This window comes from Narcine bancroftii, chromosome 4 (assembly GCF_036971445.1).
Source record: "Narcine bancroftii isolate sNarBan1 chromosome 4, sNarBan1.hap1, whole genome shotgun sequence".
NCBI classification, from domain to species: Eukaryota; Metazoa; Chordata; class Chondrichthyes; order Torpediniformes; family Narcinidae; genus Narcine; species Narcine bancroftii.
Window position 1 is genome coordinate 200,403,526 of NC_091472.1, and position 23,765 is coordinate 200,427,290.

Below are 23,765 nucleotides of genomic sequence, written 5' to 3' on the forward strand. Positions count from 1 at the left end.
AATGCACCAGTCGGCTGAAAGACCAACAAGCTTTGCCAGACCAAAGTGCATCTTTCACCGAGTTGATGATCCTCCAGCAGTTCTGGATGCCTGGCTCTGTGTGCGTCCTGGGAACAGCCTGTAGTTCAGAGATTCCTCTGTCATGCCGCTGCTGGGAATAAACCGTTTCAGGGATTGGTCAGGAGACTGACCCAGTTCTACAAATATATCTTGTAATATATTTGGCAGCATTTGACATCTGACAACATGACACACTTGTTGAGGAGTAGAGCAGGCCACAACAGGAGCACCAGATGCAGAAGGTGATCCTGGCAGATTCACAACTGTTGCTTCCCTTGGAAGGACTGGTTGGTAGCCAGAATGGTGATGAGGGAGGAGGTGTGGGTGCATGCAGCATTTCCCATGGTCACCTAGGTAGGTATCAAGGGGACAGTTACGGGGAGGGATGAGTGGCTGAGGGAATCACGGAGGGAGCAGTCCCTGTGGAAGGCGGAGAGGGGAAGATGTGTCTAGTGGTGGGATCATGTTGTCAGTTGCAGAAGAAAATATGTTGGATTTGGAGGCTGGAAGGGTAATAGATGAGATCAAGAAAATCGTGTTTTTATTGCGTTGAGGGGCAGAGGGGGCCAGGGTAGATGTGCAGGAAATGAAAGAGATGCGGGTCAGGGCTGAGTTGATGGTGGTACAGGGGAAGCCACGTTTTTTGAAGAAATAAGTACATCTCAGATGTTCTTAACGGGAGCAGATGCGACGGAAGTGGAGGAACTGAGAGTAAGGAATATAATCCATACAAGAGGAGGGGGAGTCGAGGTAACTGGGAGTTGGTGGGTTTGTAGAAAATGTCTGTGGAGAGTTGTCTTCTGACCAATACTTGTTTTTCAGTGTTCCCGTATTTTTTATTAGGTGTATGCCAATTCAATGAATCCCATTAGCCCCACTGATCTCCCTGCAACTGATTCTTCTTCAATCAGTTATGGAACATTATAGTACAGTACAGGCCCTTCATCCCACAATGTTGTACGGTCCTATGTAAACCACAACAGCCTAATCCTTCCCTGCCTCACACCCATAACCCTCTATTTTTCTTACATCTATGTGCCTATCTAAGAGCCTTTTAAATGACCCTTTTGTACCCCGGCAATGCATTCTAGCAACCCATCACAATCTGAGTTTTAAAAAAATTGCCTCTGACTTTCCTTTAAACTTCCCTCCACTCGCCTTCCACAGATGTCCTCTGGAAACCCCTGACTCCCCTGTTACACTTATACTATCCACTGACACTGGGAATAATTTAATTGATCAGCACGTCTTCAGGATGTGGTGGATAAACCAAAGCCCCCAGGCAAAAACCCGCATGATCACAAGGAGAAGATGCAAACTCCACATAGATTGAACCCAGATCCCTGGATCAGTGAGGCTGCACCACAGAGACGTTAGGCAAACAAATCCTTTGTTCTTTCCCAAATAATGTTTTCTGGATGACGCAATGTCACAGACATTTTTAGGCATTTTAACAGTGTGTTTTACAAAAACATTACGCCACACCTTTCCTTGAAAATCCATCCTTCCCCAAAACCCGCTCATTTTAAAATGCATGTGTAAGCCCCCAGTGTTAAAATGTTTGTGCAAAGGTGTTCATGACACTTCCTACAACATATTACTTGGCTTTGATTGTGTGGCGGTGCACAGCCTAATGGTGAACCGGCCCCGCTAATGGGCTTACAGAGCTTGGTTGGGAAAGGGAGAAATTATCCCTGATTCCCGTGCCTGATTGTGTCGTGAACACCAGACAGGGTTTGTTTGCTATGTCTTGCAGTCACACCTCCATCGACAGCCCACAAGAAAGGCCCGGGTTACATAAAAACATTGACACACCATGACGCTTGTCTACCGTTGGTCACTGTGACTTAAACAAGAAAGTCTGCAGATGCTGGGGTTGAGTGAAATACGTAATCATACTGGAGAAACTCAGTAGATCACGCAGCATCCATGGGATCCCACAGGAGGTTACTTGAGGAGACGCCCAGTCCCAAAACATTGACTTCCTATGGATGCTGCGTGACCTGCTGAGTTTCTCCAGCACGTTTATGGATTAGTTACTGTGAGTTGCTTTCCGAGAGGAGAAAGCATTGGAGTTGGAGGTTTGGTCGAGTGGCAGCTACTATTTTCCATTACCATCTGCGCAATTCCATTTGTTGGATGAACTGATATGGGATCTTTCCTGGAGTCTCCATCCCATTCACGTGCCACTTACATAGGGCACCATGTCACATTGAATGATGAGACTTGTGCTGCTGACCAGTTGGCTTTTTCTCCCAATCCTGAGGTTAAATTTAACCACAATATTAATTTAAATTTTTATTTATGATTTAACTTTGTAATTTCATTTCAAAACTCAGTGGGGTAACAGGCCCTTCCTGCCCACAAGCCCATGCCTCCCAAATATAACCATATGACCAATTAACTCACTAATTCTGTAAGTCTATGGAATGTGGGAGGAAACCCATGCAGACATGGGGAGAACATCCAATCTCACAGAGAGTGGCGAATTTGAATCCAGGTCACAGCATTGCACTAAATGTGACGTGTCTTATATCTAGGTGAAATTGGCAAAGCCACCATTTGATGCCCAGATCTAACTACCCCTGAAAACATGGTAATGGGCAACCTTTTTTTAATATTTTATTTAACAATTTTTAAATCACAACAGTGAATACATTTCTTTCAATAATGTATTTTCAAAGGTTATACATCTGGTATAAAAAAAATCCCCCCCCCCAACCCAAAAAGAAAAAAGAGAGAAAAAAGAAACAAAAAGGACTGGAGAATGTCCAGAAAATAAATTATATAACATAAAGTTTTTAATAATATAATCGTGTCGGGGGTTACCAAGAGGGAGTCTACAGAGAACTTGTTAAACATCATGTAAATATGGTTGCCAAATCTTCCAAAAGACCTGATATATATTTTGTAAATTATAAGTAATCTTCTCAAGTGGAATACAACTACATAACTCTGCATTCCACCTCTCCATTCCTAAATCTTTATCTGATTTCCAAGTTACAGTTATACACTTCCTCGAAACTGCTAAAACAATTCATAAAAATTCAATTTGATACTTAGTTAATTTCAATTTAAGACTTATAATCTTAGTATTACCCAACAAAAAACGGCATCGGTCCTGCAAGAACTTAATTCCCATTAGTCGTTCCAAACATTTCCCAACTTGCAACCAAAATTGTTTAACTTTAGGACATTCCCAAGTAGAATGCAAAAAAAATCCAACTTCTTGACCACAAAGAAAACATAAATCTTTTCTTTTAAAATTTTATTTAAATTTTTAACATATGCATTAAAAATATGCATAAATTGTCTTATTCAAAATAATAAAGATTAATACATAATGATTTAAACCCTCCCCACAAAAAAAAGAAAACAAAGAAAAAAAGGAAGAAAATATCTGGATATTATTAAAACAAAGATTAAAAAAATGAAACTCCCTGCAATTTGAAGATGTGGCTCCCAAATCTTTTGAAAAGTTTCAAATTTATTCCGTAAATTATATGTGAACTTTTCAAGTGGTATACAACTATGTATTTCAGCATGGCATCTATCCATCCCCAAATAAATGTCCGATTTCCAAGTTACTGCTTGCATTTCCTCACTACTCCCAGGGCAATCTTTTTGATATTTATTTAATTTAAATTTCAATTCTGTATCAAATATATTTCCAAGTCAAAAAATATTTGGATCCTGAGGAAATTTAACTTTTGTAATTTGCCGTTAGGAGATGCCAGCGCGCGCCCTGGGCAGCAATTATGACGTCACAATGCACCAGGTGACTGAACTCATGCTGCCCTTATAAAGGGGCGTGCTGAATTTGAATAAAAAATGTCATTAACGATCATCGGTGTGGTGGCAGTGATTTACTTCAGCTCCTCAGAGCGCCACATTAGTGACCCCGACGGGCCCAGATGACCATCTGGACCCAACCAACAATGGACACAGCAGAGGTTAATGCGGTATCCCTCAAACATCCCCCTTTCTGGCTACATCGCCCACGGATGTGGTTTGGCCAAGCAGAGGCATAATTTCACCTCTGCAACATCACGGCTGATACCACCAAAGTTTTACCATGTCATGGGCGCCCTCGATCAGGACACGGCGGCAAGGGTGGACGATATCATCCATCAGCCACCAGCGACCGAAAAGTACACAGCTCTCCAGAATCTGCTCCTGGGGAAGTTTGGCCTCTCACCCCAGCAGCGTGCGTCCAGACTCTTACATCTAGACGGGTTGAGGGACTGCAGCCCCTCAACCCTCATGGACAAGTTGCTGGCCCTGGCAGAGGATCACGAGCCATGCTTCCTCTTCAAACAGATCTTTCTAGAACAGATGCCAGAGGACATTCGGCTCCATCTGTCTGAAGAGAACTTCTCCAACTCCCGCAAGGCAGCAACCCAGGTGGATGCCCTCTGGCGAGCTAAGCAGGAGAATGAGGAAGAACTCAGCCAGGTCTCCAGGCCGGCATCCCGTCTTCAGCAAGATTCCCCGAAGGCCAAGCCCGAAGAAGTCCAGTCATCATGGTGCATCTATCATCAGCATTGGGGGGCTAAAGCCCACAAGTGCCGCCAGCCCTGCGATTACCAGGGAAATAGCCAGGCCAACCGCTGTTGATGGATGTGACAGTTGGCCACGTGAACAGCCTCCTCTACATCCAAGACAGATCCACAGGCCACCAGTTCCTAGTCGACACAGGGGCTGAGCTGAGCGTCCTTCCCCCTACAGTGCTGGAAACACAGACTCAAACCCCCGGTCCAACCCTGCGGGCTGGCAATGGCTCTACAATCAAAACCTTTGGCACTCATAGGACACAGATACAGATCGAGGAAAAGAAATTCACTTGAAGATTCGTCCTGGCCTCTGTGAGCACAACGCTTTTGGGGCTGACTTCCAAAGGGCTCACGGCATGCTGGTGGATGTGAGGGGCAGGAGGCTGCTCAACGCCTGCACCTTCCGCTCAGTGCACTTGGGCACAGCAGACAACACCAGGTCGGAGATCGCCACAGTCGCCACCGCTGAAGATGAATTCGCTGGGATCCTCTGAGTTCGCTGCCATCCTGGAGCCTCGTTTCGATAGCGCCTTCCCCCAACATGGAGTATTCCATCATGTCTCCACACAAGGCCCCCCAATCCACACCAGGGCTAGACGGCTGCCACCAGAGAAACTTAAGCAAGCCAAGGAAGAATTCTCCAGACTTCAGGAGTTGGGCATCGTTCAGCGATCAAACAGCGCTTGGTCGGCACCGCTATACATGGACCCGAAGTCATCGGGAGGTTGGAGGCCCTGTGGAGATTACAGACGGCTGAACTATGCCACAACTCCAGACAAGTACCCAGTCCCCCATATCCAAGACTTCGCGGCCAACCTCCATGGCGCGCTGTTCTTTTCAAAGGATGATCTGATGTGCGGATACCACCAGATCCCGGTCCACCCCGATGATGGTGGAAAGACCGCCATTATAATCCCCTTCAGCCTGTTCAAGTTTCTCCACATGCCGTTCGGCCTGAAGAAACACCGCCCAGACATTCCAGTGGGTAGGGATTTGGACTTTGTCTTTATCTATCTAGACAACGAGCTAGCCGCACTTGTGAAGAGCACAAGGCCCATCTCCATACCCTGTTCGCCTGGCTGGCAGAATTCAGCCTCACGGTCAACAAGTCCAAATGCCAGTTCAGAAAACAAACTTTGCTGTTCCTGGGGCATACCATCACAGTGTTTGAGGCATCTCCAGCATCAGAGAAGGTGGCAGCCGTCCAACATTTCCCCAAGCCCTCCTCCCTCAAAGGGCTACAGGAATTTGTGGGGATGGTGAACTTTCACCATCAGTTCATCCTCAACACCGCCCGCATCATGTGCCCTCTGTTTGCGCTGATAGCGACGAAAGAGAAGACCTTGGTCTGTTCGGGGGAGACAGACGAGGCTTTCACAGCGACGAAGCAGGCCCTCGCTGAGGAGTTTTTGTTAGTACACCTGCGCCCTGAAGCACACACGGCGCTATCAGTCGATGCTTCCGCCACGGCAGTCGGAGGGGTGCTCAAACAGTGGCTCCCATTAGCCTTTTTCAGCAGGTAGTTGCAGCCTCCCGAACTCAAATACAGTGCATTCGACCGGGAGTTCCTGGTGCTGTACCTGGCCATCTACTATTTTTAATAATTCCTAGAGGCAGGACATTTACCGTCTTTACCGACCACAAGCCCCTCACCCAAGCACTCAATGGCCAAGGACCCATGGTCGGCCAGGCAACAGCGCCACCTGTCCTACGTCTTGGAATTCACAATGGACATCCGGCACGGGGCGGGTAAAAACAATGTAGTCACTGACACACTCTCCCACCTGGCCATCAGCACGCTAGCTCCTGGTCTCGACTACTCACAGCTCACACAGGCCCAATAGCGTGACGCTGAAACCCAGGCTCTCCGCATCGCAGTATCAGGGCTCCAGCTTGAGGATATCCGCCTCCCCGATTCCGCCCAGCCGCTGCTCTGCGATACCGTCACCGGCTCACCGCGCCCAGTAGTTTCACAGGACTGGAGGGTTAGGGTCATCATTTCCATCCATGATCTCGCCCACCCTTCAGTAAAGACTACCGTCCACAAGGTGGCTCAGCGATTCGTCTGGCACGGTCCAATATTTTGACCCGGCACCGCGAAGGTTCTAACATATCCACGTAGACGTCATGGGCCCCTTGCCGGTGTCCAGGGAGTCTCGGTACCCATTCACCATAGTGGACAGAGCTACCAAGTGGCCAGAAGCCATCCTGGTCCATGAAGTATTGGCAGAGACATGCGCTAGTGTCCTGGTCAGCCAATGGATTGCTCATTTCGGCATGCCGGCGCATATTACAAGCGACAGGGGCGCTCAATTTACCTCTGTCCTATGGTCGCAGCTGGCGAGACTTTTAGGGGTAAGACTGCACCACATCATGGCCTACCACCCGCAGTCCAACGGGTTGGTAAAGAGGTTCCATCGCCACTTAAAGTCCTCCCTGATGGACAGGCTTTCCGGCCCTGACTGGGTGGACAAGTTGCCCTGGGTCCTCCTCAGAATCAGAACGGCGCCCATGGAGGACCTGCAAACCTTGTCAGCTGAAATGGTCTATGGCGCACCACTCTCCCTGCCAGGGGAATTCTTTGGCCTGCAAGCGGAAGCCACGCACAGTGAAGGTGAGCGGCTCGCCGACCTCCGTAAACGCCTGGGCAACCTAACCCCACCACCCCCGTCACACCATGGCACCCGACTGTCTCATCGGCCGAAAGAACTCAATGTGGCGCAATTCATCTTTGTCAGAAGGGGACCACAGAGAGCACTGCTGCAGCAGCCTTACAAGGGGCCGTACAAGGTTCTCTGGCAGTCGGGCGGAACTTTTACTTTGGACGTGGGGGGCAGGGAGGAATTGTTTACTGTGGACCGCTTGAAAGCCTCCCACCTAGACTTATCTAAACTGGTCCAGGCGGCCGTGCCCAAACGGCAGGGCCAGCTGCCCAAGCAACAGGACACGTAGCCGGTTCTGGGGGGGGGTGGTTGTGTGGCGGCGCACATCCTCATGGTGAACAGGCCCCGCGTGGCAGTGCAGCCATTAGGAGATGGCGTCGTCAGGGGTTTCTTCTTGACTCCAGCATCCCTTCCAGCACGTGCCCTGGGCAGCGATTATGATGTCACAATGCACCAGGTGACTGAGCTCATGCTCTCCTTAAAGCGACATGCTGAATTTCAATAAAAACAGTCGTTAACAACCATCGGTGTGGTGGCTGTGATTTACTTCAGCTCCTTAGAGCCCCACAGTGTAAAATATTCATTATTGACTATGAAGTGTTTTGGGCCCCTGAGATTGTGGAAAGGTGCTCTTTCAATGCAAACATTCCTTTTCACTTAACTTCCCATCTTTTTGGCATATTTCAGGGAGACATTTTCCCCTCAGGTTGAAGTGGGCAACTTATCCGCTCAGTGCGTGGTCCAAATTTGGAACGAACTGCCAAAGGAAACTAGAAATGGGCGGAATTTGGAAGTTTAGGCAGATATATGATTGGAAGGGTTTAGAAGGAGATGGGACGAATGGGTGTGGCCGAGAATAGCATGAGATGGGCCAAAAGGCCTTTGCTGGAAGTGATGATGTATTGCTGGCTTGGTAGAGTAACTGAACTGACATCTGAGTGCTTCATCTGGATGTTTCTCGCTCCCCTTGCCCACCTCACAATTCCCCCCCCCCACCCCCTTGCAGGGAATGCACAGACTTCCACTATCTGGTACACATCAACAATGGACGACCTGGCCGCATTCCAGCGCAAGTGGTTCGAGGTGGCTTTCCTCACAGAAGAACGGCTTCACGTTGACATCCCTGCCTTCCTGTTGCCGTGGCTACCCAGTAGGCCAGCATCCTATGCAAGTAGGCACAGTTCCTTCAGCCGCAGCTTTGGAGGACGAAGTCAAGCTGCTGCTTTACTAGGTAGATGCACACCACAAGCAGCGGGGAGCGATCTCCAAGGGAATGAGTTCATGTGGACAGTATGTACCTGCTCCCGTTGGCTGCTCAAACTATTTGCTTGCTTGTATTCTCTATTTCAGATGGCAGAAATTCCTTCTGTGACCAGAACTTCCCCACATCCTCTGTGCCTTTCCAATACTCAAAGCCCACCTCTCAGAAAGGCAGTGTTTGGAGCACATACAATGCCCAGCTTCATTAACGAGAGTCTTGGAAGCATTGCATTCCCTGTTTCAAATTATACACTCCTCCTTCCGTGTAGTTTCTCAAAATCAGCACAGACTGTTGCTTATCTGGCAAGTGCTTAATCTCAGTTACTTTCTCCACCCTGGTTCCATGTCATCTTCCAAAAGAGCACAGCGGCCTGCATCAAAAGCAAATGCAGCTTCTGCCTCCTGATGCTTTTTCCAGACTACACTGTGCAGGAAGGAAGCCATAATTTAAATGGAGAGTCCCGAATTCTTCCCTAGACTAGCCTCACTTTGCAGAGTCACACATCTTGCATTCCACTTCAGTGAAACTTCAAGTTCTTGATTTTGGGAAAATTGCAGTCTCCTGCCATAACCTTCCAAGCATCTGTGGAGTCGAATTGGCAAAATTACAAATGTTTCACCCTTGTTCAAAAATAGCTGGAGAGATAAATTCAGTGATGCCATATTAGTCTGTCGAATTTTGTATTGGAAAAGGTTCGGGAAACAATGATCAGAGACAGAACCAGCAGCTTAGACAGGTCTAAAGGTTTTATAGGGGATGCGGAAGGGGTTCACCAAAAGCTTGCCAGGACTGAGGCCTTAAATTCGAAGGAGAGGCCAGATAGGCTGGGACTTTTCTCTCTGGAGTATAAGAGATTAAGGGGGAATAGATAAAGTATGGTTTCTGCACCGCTGTTACAGCGCCAGTGATCAGGAGTGGAGTTCGAATCCCGCACTGTCTGTAAGCAGTTTGAACGTTCTCCCCGTGTCTGCGTGGGTTTTCTCTGCGGGTTCTGGTTTCCTCCCACCGTTCAAAATGTACTTGGGTTGGAGTTCAATTGGATCTAATTGGCAGCATGAGCTTGTGGGCCAGAAGAGCCTGTCTAAATTTAAAAATGAAATAGTCGTCGTCTTTTCCCAGGTTAGGGGAATCTATAGATTTAAAGTGACAAGGAAAAGATTTAAAAGGAACTTTTTCCACACACACAGTAGAGAAAATTGTCTGAGTTAGTAGAGAGATGGGTTCAATTGTAACATTTAAAAGACGTTAAGAAAGGTTGAGAGATATGGGCTGAACACAGGCAAATGGAACAAGCTTGGGTTGACCTTTTGGTCGAAAGTTGGGCCAAAGGGCCTGTTTCCAAGCATTAAATCTTCATGCCGCTACTTCAGAAATGAGGGAGTTCAGTTGTGAGGTTGGTCACAGAATCAGCACACCTCAGGAGGCCATTTATCACGTTGAGTCATGCTGGGTCAATGCAGGAACCACTTCTTTGGGGCTCTGCAAATTCTGTCTTTTTAGGTATCTATCCCTCTTCCTTAGGAATGCTACAGTGGTTTTTCCTTCCACTACTCTGACCCAGTAACACAACAGGTAGAGCCATTGGATATCATTCTGATCAATACCCCTATGTGCATTTAAATATAATTTTTTTAAACTTCGATATACAGCATGGTAGCAGGCCCTTGCAGTCGATGGGCCCGTGCTGACCAAATGCTACAAGTTACCTGGAATCTTCATACGTTTTGAACAGTGGAAGGAAACCAGAGCACAGGGATAATGTACAAACTCCTTACCGACAGCACCAGATTTGAACCTGACTCGCTGGCCCTGTAATAGTGTAGCAATAACCGTGCACTGTTTTTTTAATATGAGCAATCTGTAGATTTATAGGGAATGGGAACAGGGACCCTGTAGATTTATAGGGCATGAGAAAAGGGGTCCTGTAGATATATAGGGAATGGGAGCTAGGGAATGAGAACTGGAGTTCTGTGGGTTTATAGGAAATGGGAACTGGAGCCCTGTGGGTTTATACGGAATGGGTACAGGGACCCTTTGGGTTTATAGGGAATAAGAACAGGGACCCTTTGGGTTTATAGGGAATAAGAACAGGGACCCTGTGGGTTTATATGGAATGAGAACTGGGGCCCTGTGGGTTTATAGGGAATGGGAACAGGGACACTGTGGATATATAGGGAATGGGAGCTGGAGCCCTGTGGGATTATGGGGAATGGGAACAGGAGCCCTGTGGGTTTTTAGAGAATAGGAACAGGAACCCTGTGGGTTTATAGGGAATGGGAACTGGGTCCTTGTAGGTTAATAGGGAATGAGAACTGGGGACCTGTGGATTAATAGGGAATAGGAGCTGGGGCCTTGTGGGTTAATAGGGAATGAGAACTGGGGCCCTGTGGATTTATAGGGAATGGGAACTGGGACACTGTGGATATATAGGGAATGGGAGCTGGAGCTCTGTGGGATTATGGGGAATGGGAACAGGGGCCCTGTGGGTTTTTAGGGAATGGGAACAGGGACCCTGTGGGTTTATAGGGAATGGGAACAGGGACCCTGTGGGTTTATAGGGAATGGGAACATGTTTCCTGTGGGTTTATGGGGAATGGGATCTGGGGCCCTGTGTGTTTATTGGGAACGGGAACAGGGGCCTCGTGGGTTTATAGCGAATGGGAACAAGTGCACTGTGGTTTTATAGGGAACAGGGCCCCAGTTCCCATTCCCTGTAAACTCTCGGGACCCTATGCTACCTATAAACTCGCAGGGCCCCCAAACATTGACTCCTTATAAATCTATAGGGCCCCAGTTCCTGTTCCCTCTAAACTCACAGAGGTCCAGATCTTGGGCTCCCTATTAGCCCACAGGGTTCCAGTTCTCAGGCTCCCTTTAAACATCAGTGCCCCATTTCCCATGCTCTCTATAAAGTCATGAGGACCCCAAGTCCCAGGGCTCCCTGTAAACTCTCGGGGGGGGTGGGGGGGGGGGAGCCATTTCCTATGGTCCCTATCAACTCACTAGGTCCATGTTCCTGGGCACCTTTTAAATTAATCTGGTGTACTGAAAAATTATTGTTCAACTGTTTAACATATTTCTCTTATTAAAATACAGTGAATTATAGGTGCACAGGGCCATTGATCAGTCTAATTTCCATTAGTCCTGGAAATCTGCTAGTTTGGCACCACCAAGTCTCTGAGCATGCCAGATTATCAGTGTTATTGACCCAGTCATCTCCATTCTAGCATGTTTTTTGTATGCCATTGTGTCATTAAGGAAAGAAGCCAGGATTTAATGTGAAGTTGTCTGAGAATGAATGACCTGTACGCCAGACAGTGAGGTTCCTAATAAGGCTTGTAATCTGAACTGGGGACTGCCTTTTGAAACAAATTTTGATAGTTGCTTTAACCTTTTTCCCCACTAAGCTTTGCTATCCATGTGCACTCTAATGCTTGTGACAAAACAGTGATTTTCAAGCAAATGTAACTGACACCTATTGTAGCTGTTTGCAACCAAGCTGTTAAATTGACATAATCTAGCTCGTTTTTTTTCTGGCTTCTGGTCAGTAGCTATTGTCCATTTAACCTTTACTAAATCTGAACTGTCCACATGACCTCATTGGTTCCCCACTTGGATGTCATTGCCTGATTTACTCCGTGAAGCCTGTGATGTGGAACTGTGTGTATAACAGAGCTCAGGAATAAGCTCAAACATCCCATTCTGCATACTCACCTTAGCACCTTTGGTGCCCCAATAATCTGCCCTTCAAAATATCCAGCATGCTTTCCCCCTCTTCCTCCCTTTTGTCCTTTGTATTGTAAATGTGAGTGGATGTTGGCATTTGGAATGGATGTTGCATTTCTGGAGTGATGAGGTCTCCTGGTTTGGAGCTAAATCATCTGGGCCAAGGAGAGTCCCATAATCTGTCTCGAATGAGCTGTTGGTTCACTCGAGCTGGGCACTGGGATCAACAGAGCTTGGTTGGGAAAGGGAGAAATTATCCCTGATTCCCGTGCCTGATTGTGTCCTGAACACCAGACAGGGTTTGTTTGCTATGTCTTGCAGTCACACCTCCATCGACAGCCCACAAGAAGGGCCCGGGTTACATAAAAACATTGACACACCATGACGCTTGTCTACCGTTGGTCACTGTGACTTAAACAAGAAAGTCTGTAGACGCTGGGGTTGAGTGCAATATGTAATCATACTGGAGAAACTCAGTCGGTCACGCAGCATCCATGGGATCCCACAGGAGGTTACTTGAGGAGACGCCCAGTCCCAAAACATTGACTTCCTATGGATGCTGCATGACCTGCTGAGTTTCTCCAGCACGTTTATGGATTGGTTACTTTGAGTTGCTTTCCGAGAGGAGAAAGCATTGGAGTTGGAGGTTTGGTCGAGTGGCAGCTACTATTTTCCATTACCATCTGCGCAATTCCATTTGTTGGATGAACTGATATGGGATCTTTCCTGGAGGCTCCATCCCATTCACGTGCCACTTACATAGGGCACCATGTCACATTGAATGATGAGACTTGTGCTGCTGACCAGTTGGCTTTTTCTCCCAATCCTGAGGTTAAATTTAACCACAATATTAATTTAAATTTTTATTTATGATTTAACTTTGTAATTTCATTTCAAAACTCAGCGGGGTAACAGGCCCTTCCTGCCCACAAGCCCATGCCTCCCAAATATAACCATATGACCAATTAACTCACTAATTCTGTAAGTCTATGGAATGTGGGAGGAAACCCATGCAGACATGGGGAGAACATTCAATCTCACAGAGAGCGGCGAATTTGAATCCAGGTCACAGCATTGGACTAAATGTGACGTGTCTTATATCTAGGTGAAATTGGCAAAGCCACCATTTGATGCCCAGATCTAACTACCCCTGAAAACATGGTAATGGGCAACCTTTTTTTAATATTTTATTTAACAATTTTTAAATCACAACAGTAAATATATTTCTTTCAATAATGTATTTTCAAAAGTTATACATCTGGTATAAAAAAATCCCCCCCCCCCCCAAAACCCAAAAAGAAAAAAGAGAGAAAAAAGAAACAAAAAGGACTGGAGAATGTCCAGAAAATAAATTATATAACATAAAGTTTTTAATAATATAATCGTGTCGGGGGTTACCAAGAGGGAGTCTACAGAGAACTTGTTAAACATCATGTAAATATGGTTGCCAAATCTTCCAAAAGACCTGATATCTATTTTGTAAATTATAAGTAATCTTCTCAAGTGGAATACAACTACATAACTCTGCATTCCACCTCTCCATTCCTAAACCTTTATCTGATTTCCAAGTTACAGTTATACACTTCCTCGAAACTGCTAAAACAATTCATAAAAATTCAATTTGATACTTAGTTAATTTCAATTTAAGACTTATAATCTTAGTATTACCCAACAAAAAACGGCATCGGTCCTGCAAGAACTTAATTCCCATTAGTCGTTCCAAACATTTCCCAACTTGCAACCAAAATTGTTTAACTTTAGGACATTCCCAAGTAGAATGCAAAAAAAATCCAACTTCTTGACCACAAAGAAAACATAAATCTTTTCTTTTAAAATTTTATTTAAATTTTTAACATATGCATTAAAAATATGCATAAATTGTCTTATTCAAAATAATAAAGATTAATACATAATGATTTAAACCCTCCCCGCAAAAAAAAGAAAACAAAGAAAAAAAGGAAGAAAATATCTGGATATTATTAAAACAAAGATTAAAAAAATGAAACTCCCTGCAATTTGAAGATGTGGCTCCCAAATCTTTTGAAAAGTTTCAAATTTATTCCGTAAATTATATGTGAACTTTTCAAGTGGTATACAACTATGTATTTCAGCATGGCATCTATCCATCCCCAAATAAATGTCCGATTTCCAAGTTACTGCTTGCATTTCCTCACTACTGCCAGGGCAACCTTTTTGATATTTATTTAATTTAAATTTCAATTCTGTATCAAATATATTTCCAAGTCAAAAAATATTTGGATCCTGAGGAAATTTAACTTTTGTAATTTGCTCTAAAAATGAACCTAGTTCTGTCCAAAAAGGTCTTAATGTTGGACATATCCAGGTAGAATGTTAAAAAATACCTATTTCCAGATTACATCTAAAACATTTATCTGAAAATTTTTGATTTAATCCATTTAATTTCTGAGGAGTAAAATATAATTGATATAAATCTGATAATATAGGGTTCAATTTTTTAATTTTTGAGGAGTTAAATATAACTAATCTATATCTAACATTAATGATTTTTGTCATATTATCCCTACGTAATTGCAAAGAATCTTTCTCATCTATTTGTCAATTTAAATCTGTTTCCCATCTTAATCTCAATGTATGTACCCCTATTTTAGGGGCTTTTTTTGGGAAGTAAATTATACACTAATGGGTTGTGCGCAGGCGCAGCGAGAAGAACTGAGACAGCAGGCTGTGAGCTCGTTAAGCACAACTGATTTACTTTGAAGTTTGCACTGCAGCCTTTTAAGGCCACCCCAAGCCTGCCCCTCATGTCCTGGAACTCATGTCATGCTGACGTAAGCGCAAAAGTGTACAGCGACGCCATCTTTGCCATGGCTGCCCCGCTAACTGCACGTGACAAGCAGGGCCGGTTCACTGCTGCAATTATGTTCACTACCACACAATCCCCACCCCCCTTCCAGAACCGACGCCGATGGTCTCACTATGCATCATGGATGAGATCTACTGCTTTAGTGGCTAACCTCTAAGTACTGACAACGGAACCTTTACTGGCTCTGACAAGTCCAAGTGGCCTGGTTTAAGGCAGTCCAGGGTGAGAAGTTCCTCTCTGCCCTCGATGTTGAGAGTGGAAGTAGATGCATTTCTCTGGAACACCTTGTAGGGTCCCTCATAGGGATGTTGGAGGGGTGGCCTGTGTCCGCCCCTGCAAACAAACACATAGTCACAGGTGTCTAGGATAATCGGAGGTGGGGGTAGCAGTGTCACGATGGTGGTAGTGGTCTGAGTGATTCCAATTTATCTCTCAGTCCAGTACGATGGCAATGTCGGGACTGCAAGGCATTCGCCATAGACCAATTCTGCTGAGGAGGTCTTGAGGTTGTCCTTCGGTGCTGTGCAGATACCGAGAAGGACCCACATCAGTTTGTTCACCCAGTTTGACCTCTCAAGCCTTGCCATCAGTGCCGACAAGCTGGCGATGAAAACACTGGACTGGTCCTTGGGCTGAGAGTGGTAGGCAGTGGTGTAGTGAGGCTGGGTGCCCAGGAGTTTGGAGAGTTTATTCCAAAGGGCAGAGGTAAATTGCCCCTCCCCCCCCCCCCCAGTCGGTAGTTATGTGCACTGGGACTTCAAAATGGGAGACCCAGGCAGAGAGGAAAGCTCTGGCACAAATGTCTGTGGTGGCGTCCGGGATGGGGAGTCTTCAGACATTTGGTGATTCTATCCACTATTGTGAGCAGGTAGCACAACCCTCAGGATACTGGCAAAGGGTGGACATGATGGAACCTGCGAGCCAGTTCTTCAAACTGTTGCAGGCGTGGTTTGATGTGCCGCTGAACCTTCGCAGTTTGGCAGTGCGTGCAGATTTTTGCCCATTCGCTAACTTGCTTCCGCAACCCATGCCAGGTGAAATGGGAGGATATCATCCGTACCGTTGTTTGGATGGAGGGATGGGAAAGGTCAGGTAGCGTGTCGAAAACCGTTTGTCGTCATTGGGTGGTGACAAGTGGTTAGAGTTAGCCAGTGGAAATGTTGCAGAGTAAAGTCGAGCCATTGGTAACCAGAGGAAGGTCTTGGAGCTGCAGACACGTGATTGCCGCCATGAAAATGTGGGTCTCGGGATCGTTCTGTTGGAGTCAACCCAGGTCGTGGTAGGTGATGCCTTGTGACGGCTTGAACAGCTGGCCTGGAGAGTGCGTAGGTGACAATGTTCTTTTTGCCCAAGAGGTGGTGGATGGAAGTAGTGAATTCAGAGACGTAAGATAAGTGCTGTTGCTAGTGGATGGACCACAGGTCAGAGGATTTGGAGAATGCAAATGGCTTGTGGTCCTTGTAGACCGTGAAAGGCCCCCCCCCCAAGAAGTAGCAGAAATGGCAGACGGCAAGGTAAAAGGTTAGCAGATCTCTGTTGAACGTACTGCACTTCAGTTCAGGCACTCAGAGGTGACAGCTGAAAAAGGTGAGGGGCCTCCAAGTGTTGTCCACAAACTGTTCCAGGACACTGCCCACCACTGTGTTGGACACGTCAACAGTAAGGGCTGTGGGCACGTCCATGCGTGGGTGGACAAGCAACTTTGTGGCAGCCAGGGCCTCCTTGGTTTTCTGGAAAGTGACCTGCACCTCATCAGTCCACTCGATGTCTCTCTTAGAGTTCGACATTAACGTGAAGAGTGGATGCATGATGCTGGCAGCTGCGGGGATGAACCGGTGGTAGAAATTCACCACGCCCACAAATTATTGCCGTCCCTTCAGAGTCGTAGGTCTGGTGAACTGTCGGATAGCTTTCACCTTGTCGGGTAAAGGAGTGGCGCCATCCTTGGTGATTCTGTGGCCTAAGAAGTCAATTTTCTCGAGGCTGAAGTGGCACTTCGCCAGGTTGATGCTGAGGCCGAACTCAGCAAGTTGGTCGAAAAGCTGTTGAAGGTGTGAGATATGCTCTTCAAGAGTCTTGCTCACTATCAAGATATCGTCGGAAAGGCAAGCCTCTGCTAACTGTGTCCATGAGGCCTTGGAAGGTCTGGGCTGTATTTTTCAGGCCGAACAGCATGCGAAGAAACTCGAAAGAAGTGATGATAGCGGTCTTTTGGACATGGTCTGGGTGAACGCAGATTTGGTGGTATCCCCAGATCAGGTTAACCTTAGGGAAGAGGTGTGCACTGTGGAAGTTTGCTGTGAAGTCTTGGGTGTGGGGGATCGGGGATCGGGTAGCGGTCTGGCGTGGTTGCATCGTTGAGGCGTCTGTAGTCTCCGCAGGGTGTCCAGCTGCTGTTGGACTTTGGCACCAAGTGGAGGGGAGAGGCCCATGGACTGTCGGACCAGTGGACGATACCAAGTTCTTCCTTGGCGAGGTTGAGCTTGTCAGGGGCCAGGAGTCAGGCTCAAGGATGCACTGGCAGGCCTGTGGTTGCTATTGGTGCTGGATGCCATGCTTTAGCATGGCGACGGTGAAGTGGGAGCACAGGATGGAGGGATAGCTGGCAAGGAGGTGGCTGTATTGGCCATGCAAAGTCTCCACAGTGGCAAGCTGGGTGGCTGGTTCGTTGGACGTGCCAAGGTCTCTGAGTGGACCAGTCGTTTGCCCTGGAGGTCGACTAATAGACAGTGTGCATGCAGGAAATTCATGCCTAGAAGAGGCTTGTCCATGGCTGCTAGTGTGAATGACCAATTCAAAGTGGTCTCACCACAATGCACCTCTTGGCAAAAGTTTTAATGCCAGTGTTGTTGGCTACGTGCAGGGTGGGCCATGGGGTCTCGTGTGTGTCTCGAGCACCGAAGGGGGGAATGATGCTTATCTCCGCTCCTGTGTCCACGAGGAATCTGCGGCCTGAGATCCTGTCCCAGACATGCAGTAGGCTGTTCGGTTGGCCAACCACCACAGCCACTGAAACGAACAAAGATGGCAGCACCTGTTCCCCACCGTTGATGGTAGAAACACCATTTTGGGACAGGCTTTTGGGTTCGTGGGGGAGGGGGGGCCTTGCTCAAGTGTTGGACTGGTCTTGATCAGTGACCTGGTAACATGGTTGACTGTGCCTGTGGGCTCACATTTGGAGTGGTAGAGGTCATCTGTTCATGCAGCAAATTTAGGTTGGTCACTGAAATCCACATCGGCCAGTAGCAGCTTCATGTCTTCAGGCATTCGAGGAACACCTGCTTCAACATGAGGCAAGGCTTGTGTCCCTCTGCCAAGGTGAGCTCCTTGTCCATGAGAGCGGATGGTGTCCTGTTCCCTAGGCCATCCAGGTGAAGGAGCCTGGTGGCCCTTTCACGTCGTGATAGCCCATAAGTGCTAATGAGCAGGTTCTTGTATTTACCTTCCTCTGGCGGCACTTGGATGATGCCATTGGCCCGTGAAGCGGCTTCCTGGTCTAGTGAGCTGACGATATAGAAGTATTTTGTCGAATCCGAGGTCATCTGCTTGATCTGGAACTGCACCTCCGCTTGGCCGAACCAAATGCGGGGCCTGGTCGTCCAGAAAGTGGGCAGCTTTAACACAATGGCACCTACAGCTGAGTGGTCCATTGTGCCGAGTCTTCAGAACGTGGAGACTTGTTGGGGTCACCAGTGTAGTGGGCTGTGCATAAACACAGCGAGAAGAACTGAGACAGCAGGTTGTAAGCTCATTAAGCACAACTGATTTACTTTGAAGTTTGCGCAGCAGACTTGAAGGCTGTCCCAGGCCTGCCCCTCGCATCCCGGAACTTGCGTCATGCTGACATAAGTGCATACACGTACTTCTGGTCTGTACTGGAAGAGAAGGACCCACAACCCCATCTTTGCCAAGGCTGCCCTGCTGACTGCGCGTGACAAGCGGGGCCGGTTCACTGCTGCAATTGTGTTCGCTTCCACATCATTACAGAAATAAATTTATTTAAATCAATAATTCCAATTCACTCTGAGTAGATAACATCAAAGTAAGACCTATCTTATCAATCAAAAAAGCCTTGTAAGAAAATATTATTTGGCACATTAAATTTATTCTTCATTCATTCAAAAGTAATAAATCTTCCACCTTCGAAACAATCTTCTATACTCTGTATACCCATCTGCATCTAAGTCTTCAGAAACTGATTGCCCATGGAAAAAGGAATGTCTATTTTGAAATAAGGCATTTTTTGAGAGATTAAACCTTTCACACCTATTTCATAATCAATCAAATATTTTAAAACCAGAGTATCTCTACTTCCCATAAAAAAATTTTGAATTCCATTTCTAAATAAAATCCTGTATATTAATTTATCCTATTTTGTTAAATTCTTTATTAACCCAAGCTGCAAATAATCTCCATCAAACAGTACAGTAATAAATCTCAATTGAACTGCCTTATAACAATACCTAAAATGAAGAATTTATAAACCTCCCAATTCAAACTTCCAAGTTAATTTTTCCAAAGAAACCCTCGCCATTTTCCCTTTCCATAAAAACTTTCTAACACATCTATTTAAGTATTTTTTAAAATTCTAAGGAATTAAGATGGGAATTGACTGAAAAAGATACTGAATTCTGGAAAAATATTGATCTTAATACAATTAACTCTACCTACTAAAGTTATAGGTAAATCATTCCACCTATTCAAAATCTCTTTAATTTTATTAAGTAATGGTAAATAGTTCAATTTACATAAATTATTTAAATCATTATCAACCTTAATATCTAAATGTTTAATTCCGTTATCTGGTCACCTAAATTGTGTGGCCATTTTACATTGAGTATAGTCACTTTAACTAAGGGCAGAATTTCACTTTTATCTCTACCCAGATACTTCACCATATTCTCCCAATTTTATATGTAATTAATGGAATGAATTTATAGAGTCTGTCAAATAAGCCAAAACATCATCAGCAAACAAATTTATTTTATATTCTTCTTGATTAACCTTTATACTTTTAATTGTAAAATCTTGTCTTATTAGATGTGCTAAAAGTTCTGTTGCTAAAATAAACAAGACAGGAGATGAGGGACACCCCTGTCTAGTTGATCAAGTCAATGTAAAAGAAGTAGAAATTTGTCCATTAGTCACCACCCTTGCAAATATTTTTTTACATAAACCCAATTAATTAATTATAATCTATGAAAAGTCTTTTCTGCATCTAATGCTACTACTACAACGAATTTATCCCTTTGTTGGACCAAATGAATTAAACTAATCAATCTAGCAACATAATCAGCAGAATGATGCTTTTTAACAATGGGAATTGGATTCCGCCGCTTGTTTCAACACCTCCATAGAAGGGGGGATTCAAAGGTCCTTAAATTTATTTAAAAATTCAGACGGTAAGCTGTCCCCCCCTGGAGACTTAACACTCTGCAATGAACATAATACCTCACTAATTTCTCTTGCTGTAAAAGGACCATATCAATCTCTTTGATCCCAATCATTCAAACTAGATAAATTTATTTGAGTTTTTAAAAAATTCTCCTCACAAATAGATTGAAGTCTATATAAATTGAAATAGAAATCTTTAAATTAATCATTAATTTTTGAAGTTTATAAGTAATCTTAGAATTCTTTTTAATAGCATTAATTGTTCTGGAAGTTTGTTCCTTTTTTAACTGCCAGGTAAAACCTTTGAGCCCTCTCTCCTAATTCATAATACCTTTGTTTTGTTCTCTCAATTAATTTTTCTTTTCTATTAATCTGAATTATATTATAATGGTTTTTGTTATTATTTTTTTTTTCATCAGAAACCTTTCTTTGTAAATCTTTTTCTAAAACTTCTATTTCCTTTCCCAATTGATCAACCTCTTTCTTAATTTTTGCAGTATAACTTATCTGACCTCTCAAATATACCTTCAAAGCATCCCAGAGAACAAATTTATTATCCACTGAATTAGAGTTTATCTCTAAAAAATCTTGAATCTGTTTCCTTATACAATCACAAAAATCTACTCTCTTCAACAAAGTAGAATTAAATCTTTGCAGTTGTGCTGAAAAAATTAATCTATTCTCGAATAAGAATCATGTCTATATGAAGAAAAAGAATAATCCCTTTCCTTTGAATTTAACCTCTGCCAAATATCTATCAAATTTAGATCTTTCATTAAATCCATAAATATCTTTGCCAGTTTAGATTTTACATCTGATCTTACTGACTTATCCAATATCAGATCAAGACAATTAAAATCTCACCTATCAAAACCTTCTCATGAGCATCAGCTAAATGCATAAAAGTATCTTGAATAGAACCTTCATTATTCACATTTGGTGCATACTCATAAGAGTCCACATTTCAGAATAAATTTGACAATGAATCAAAACAGATCCTCCTACAGGAAACATAAAATCAATTTTGAATTTTAACAGGTAAAGGCTTTTGAATCAATATGGTGACTTCTCTTGGTTTAGAATTAAAGGTTGAAGCTACCACCATTGACCTACTCAATCTCTTTTTAATTTCTGGTGCTCTTTCTCTGTTAAGCTTTTTGTAGAAAAGCAATATCAACATTCATTTTTTTGATATAAGCTAAAATCTTTTTTTCTCTTAATCATGTTATCCAACCCATTTATATTAAAACTTACAAAAGGTAATTCTCTATTATCAGCCATTTTATACTTCCAGTAAAGATTCAAAACTCTCCTCACTCTTCCCCTTGGACCCAAGCACCACAAAAACCTCAGTTATATGACTTCTCCAAAAAAGAGGGGGAAAAAACTGAAAAGAACCCAAAAAAGAAAAAGAAATACTGCAAAAACAAAGTCAGCACTACCCCTATTATGAGGGAAGTGGCTCTTGCCACAAAGTGGCACATGGTTGCAGAAGAAGGAAAGACTCTGCCCCCCCACCCCGCTTCCCCCAGCAAGAACATTCCTTAAATAAATTTCATTTTTAGGCATAAGCAGCTTCTTCACGATCTTTATTCATATATCATCATTGAACTTTGTATCTTGTATTTTCCCTGTGGCTTGAATCATCTCCGACTGATCCAATGAAATTTGTTGATCCAAAGAAGGTTGTTGAGCACCCAAATTCTGTATATCCATTTGTTGAACTTGTTTAATGTTTGGAAGAGAATTTGCAAATTCCACAGCTTCGATCTCATTTCCAGAGAACCGTCCTTGAATTTTCCCCAAAAAACACTTCATAAGTACAGCTGGATGTCGAAATGAAAATTTATATTTTTTTTTCCAAAGAACTGATTAAGCAGGATTAAATTCCTTTTTTAACTGTTGGCATACTTAGATTTACATAGAAAAACTCTCTTTTCTGAGCCACCATTAATGGGCCCTGATATTTTTGGACAGCCACTCACAATTTCATTTCTTTATCTTGGTAATTAAACATCTAATCAAAATAGAGTGTGGGGCTTCTCCCAGTAATGGTTTCTTTCTATTAGCTCTGTGTGCTCTATCTAATTTAATTCCATTCGGAAAATTCTCAGGACCCAAAACTTACGGAAATCATTTTTGAAAGAATTGTACAGGATTAGAACCTTTGAAATCTTCAACCAGCCCATCATCTTCACATTATTTCCATGACTATGAGTTTCTAATGCATTCATTTTTTGCAAAAGTTGTAGCTTCTCCACATCCAGGGCAGTAATAGATTCTTACATTTTATTAACTATATTTTTATAATGTACCACTTTGTTCCAGTAATTTTGCCTTTTTTCTTCAATTTTTTTGAACTTTAACTTTGTCAACCACTTTAGTATATTTTTTTCATTTCTTAATATTTTAAATTTCTCCTTTAACATATTCAAACTGTGCATTGCCTTCTCGTCTTACAGATACAAGTTGCCTTTTCATCTTCTTACTCAATGGTTTAATATAGAAATCTGTACTTGGCTGCCCTTGACTTGGCTTCTAGCTTCAGGAACCTTAACCTGCATACCCTCACTTTGTAGCCATCATACTTCTTGATCTTCATATTCTATTCTTCCTCCTCTTCCCCTCCTCTCTGTCTTGAATTTCTTCTTCTTGCTCTTCCAAATCGTTCCTGTAAGTTTCAGACTCTGATCCCGATTCCCCAAGAGGCTGAGTCTGTAAGGCCATGCCGCTGACAGCAACTTTAGTTGATTCAGCTGTTCCCTATACCTTGTGTGAACCTTCCTGCATGCGCGACTGATCTTAAAGGAACTGAAGATCGATTGTTCTCTAATGGACACCGGCGCCATCTTCTCCAGCTCCCCGGAGGGTTGATGCCAATGTCACTTACACACGGGCCTTTGCAGCTCAAGTCAGTTGAGGAGTAAGAGGAATTTGGGCTTGAGGCTCCAACATTGATGCAGGCCAAATTTTTTTTCCATCTCCTTTACAGCCGTTTTCTTAATAATCTGTGCCTTCTCCTTCCTTGAAGCCATATTGAAAAAAATTGCAGGTAGGTTCCCAAAGCTTAATAAAGTTCAAACTTCCAAAAAAATAAATTTTAAAGTCAGTTATTAATTAGTTCTCCGAGGAGTGGCGTATCCTTGCGTCTCCCACCTACACCATCACATTGCGCTGCTGCCCCCATGGGCAGTCTTCTTGAATTGCAGTCCCTCCTGGTTAAGGTTCTCCTGCTGTCCTGTTGGGGAAGGAGGCTAGATTTA

The 23,765-nt window shown here is 44.3% G+C and overlaps 1 protein-coding gene across 24 annotated transcripts in view; it reads left to right on the plus strand.

Moving 5' to 3' along the window:
* depdc5 (DEP domain containing 5, GATOR1 subcomplex subunit) overlaps positions 1 to 23,765 on the plus strand; it is a 236,158-nt gene that overhangs the window by 192,674 nt on the left and 19,719 nt on the right. For 22 of the 24 annotated variants that reach the window (XR_011356326.1, XM_069933595.1, XM_069933598.1 and 19 more), the window contains one exon: positions 8,283 to 8,507. The exons of 1 other annotated variant lie outside the window; for it this stretch is intronic. Coding sequence is in view for 22 of the 23 variants with exons in the window: in XM_069933595.1 (XP_069789696.1) it covers positions 8,283 to 8,507 (225 nt within the window). In the remaining variant the exon portion in view is untranslated. The remainder of the gene's footprint in view (positions 1 to 8,282; positions 8,508 to 23,765) is intronic. One more of the 24 variants, XM_069933594.1, reaches the window with a different exon arrangement.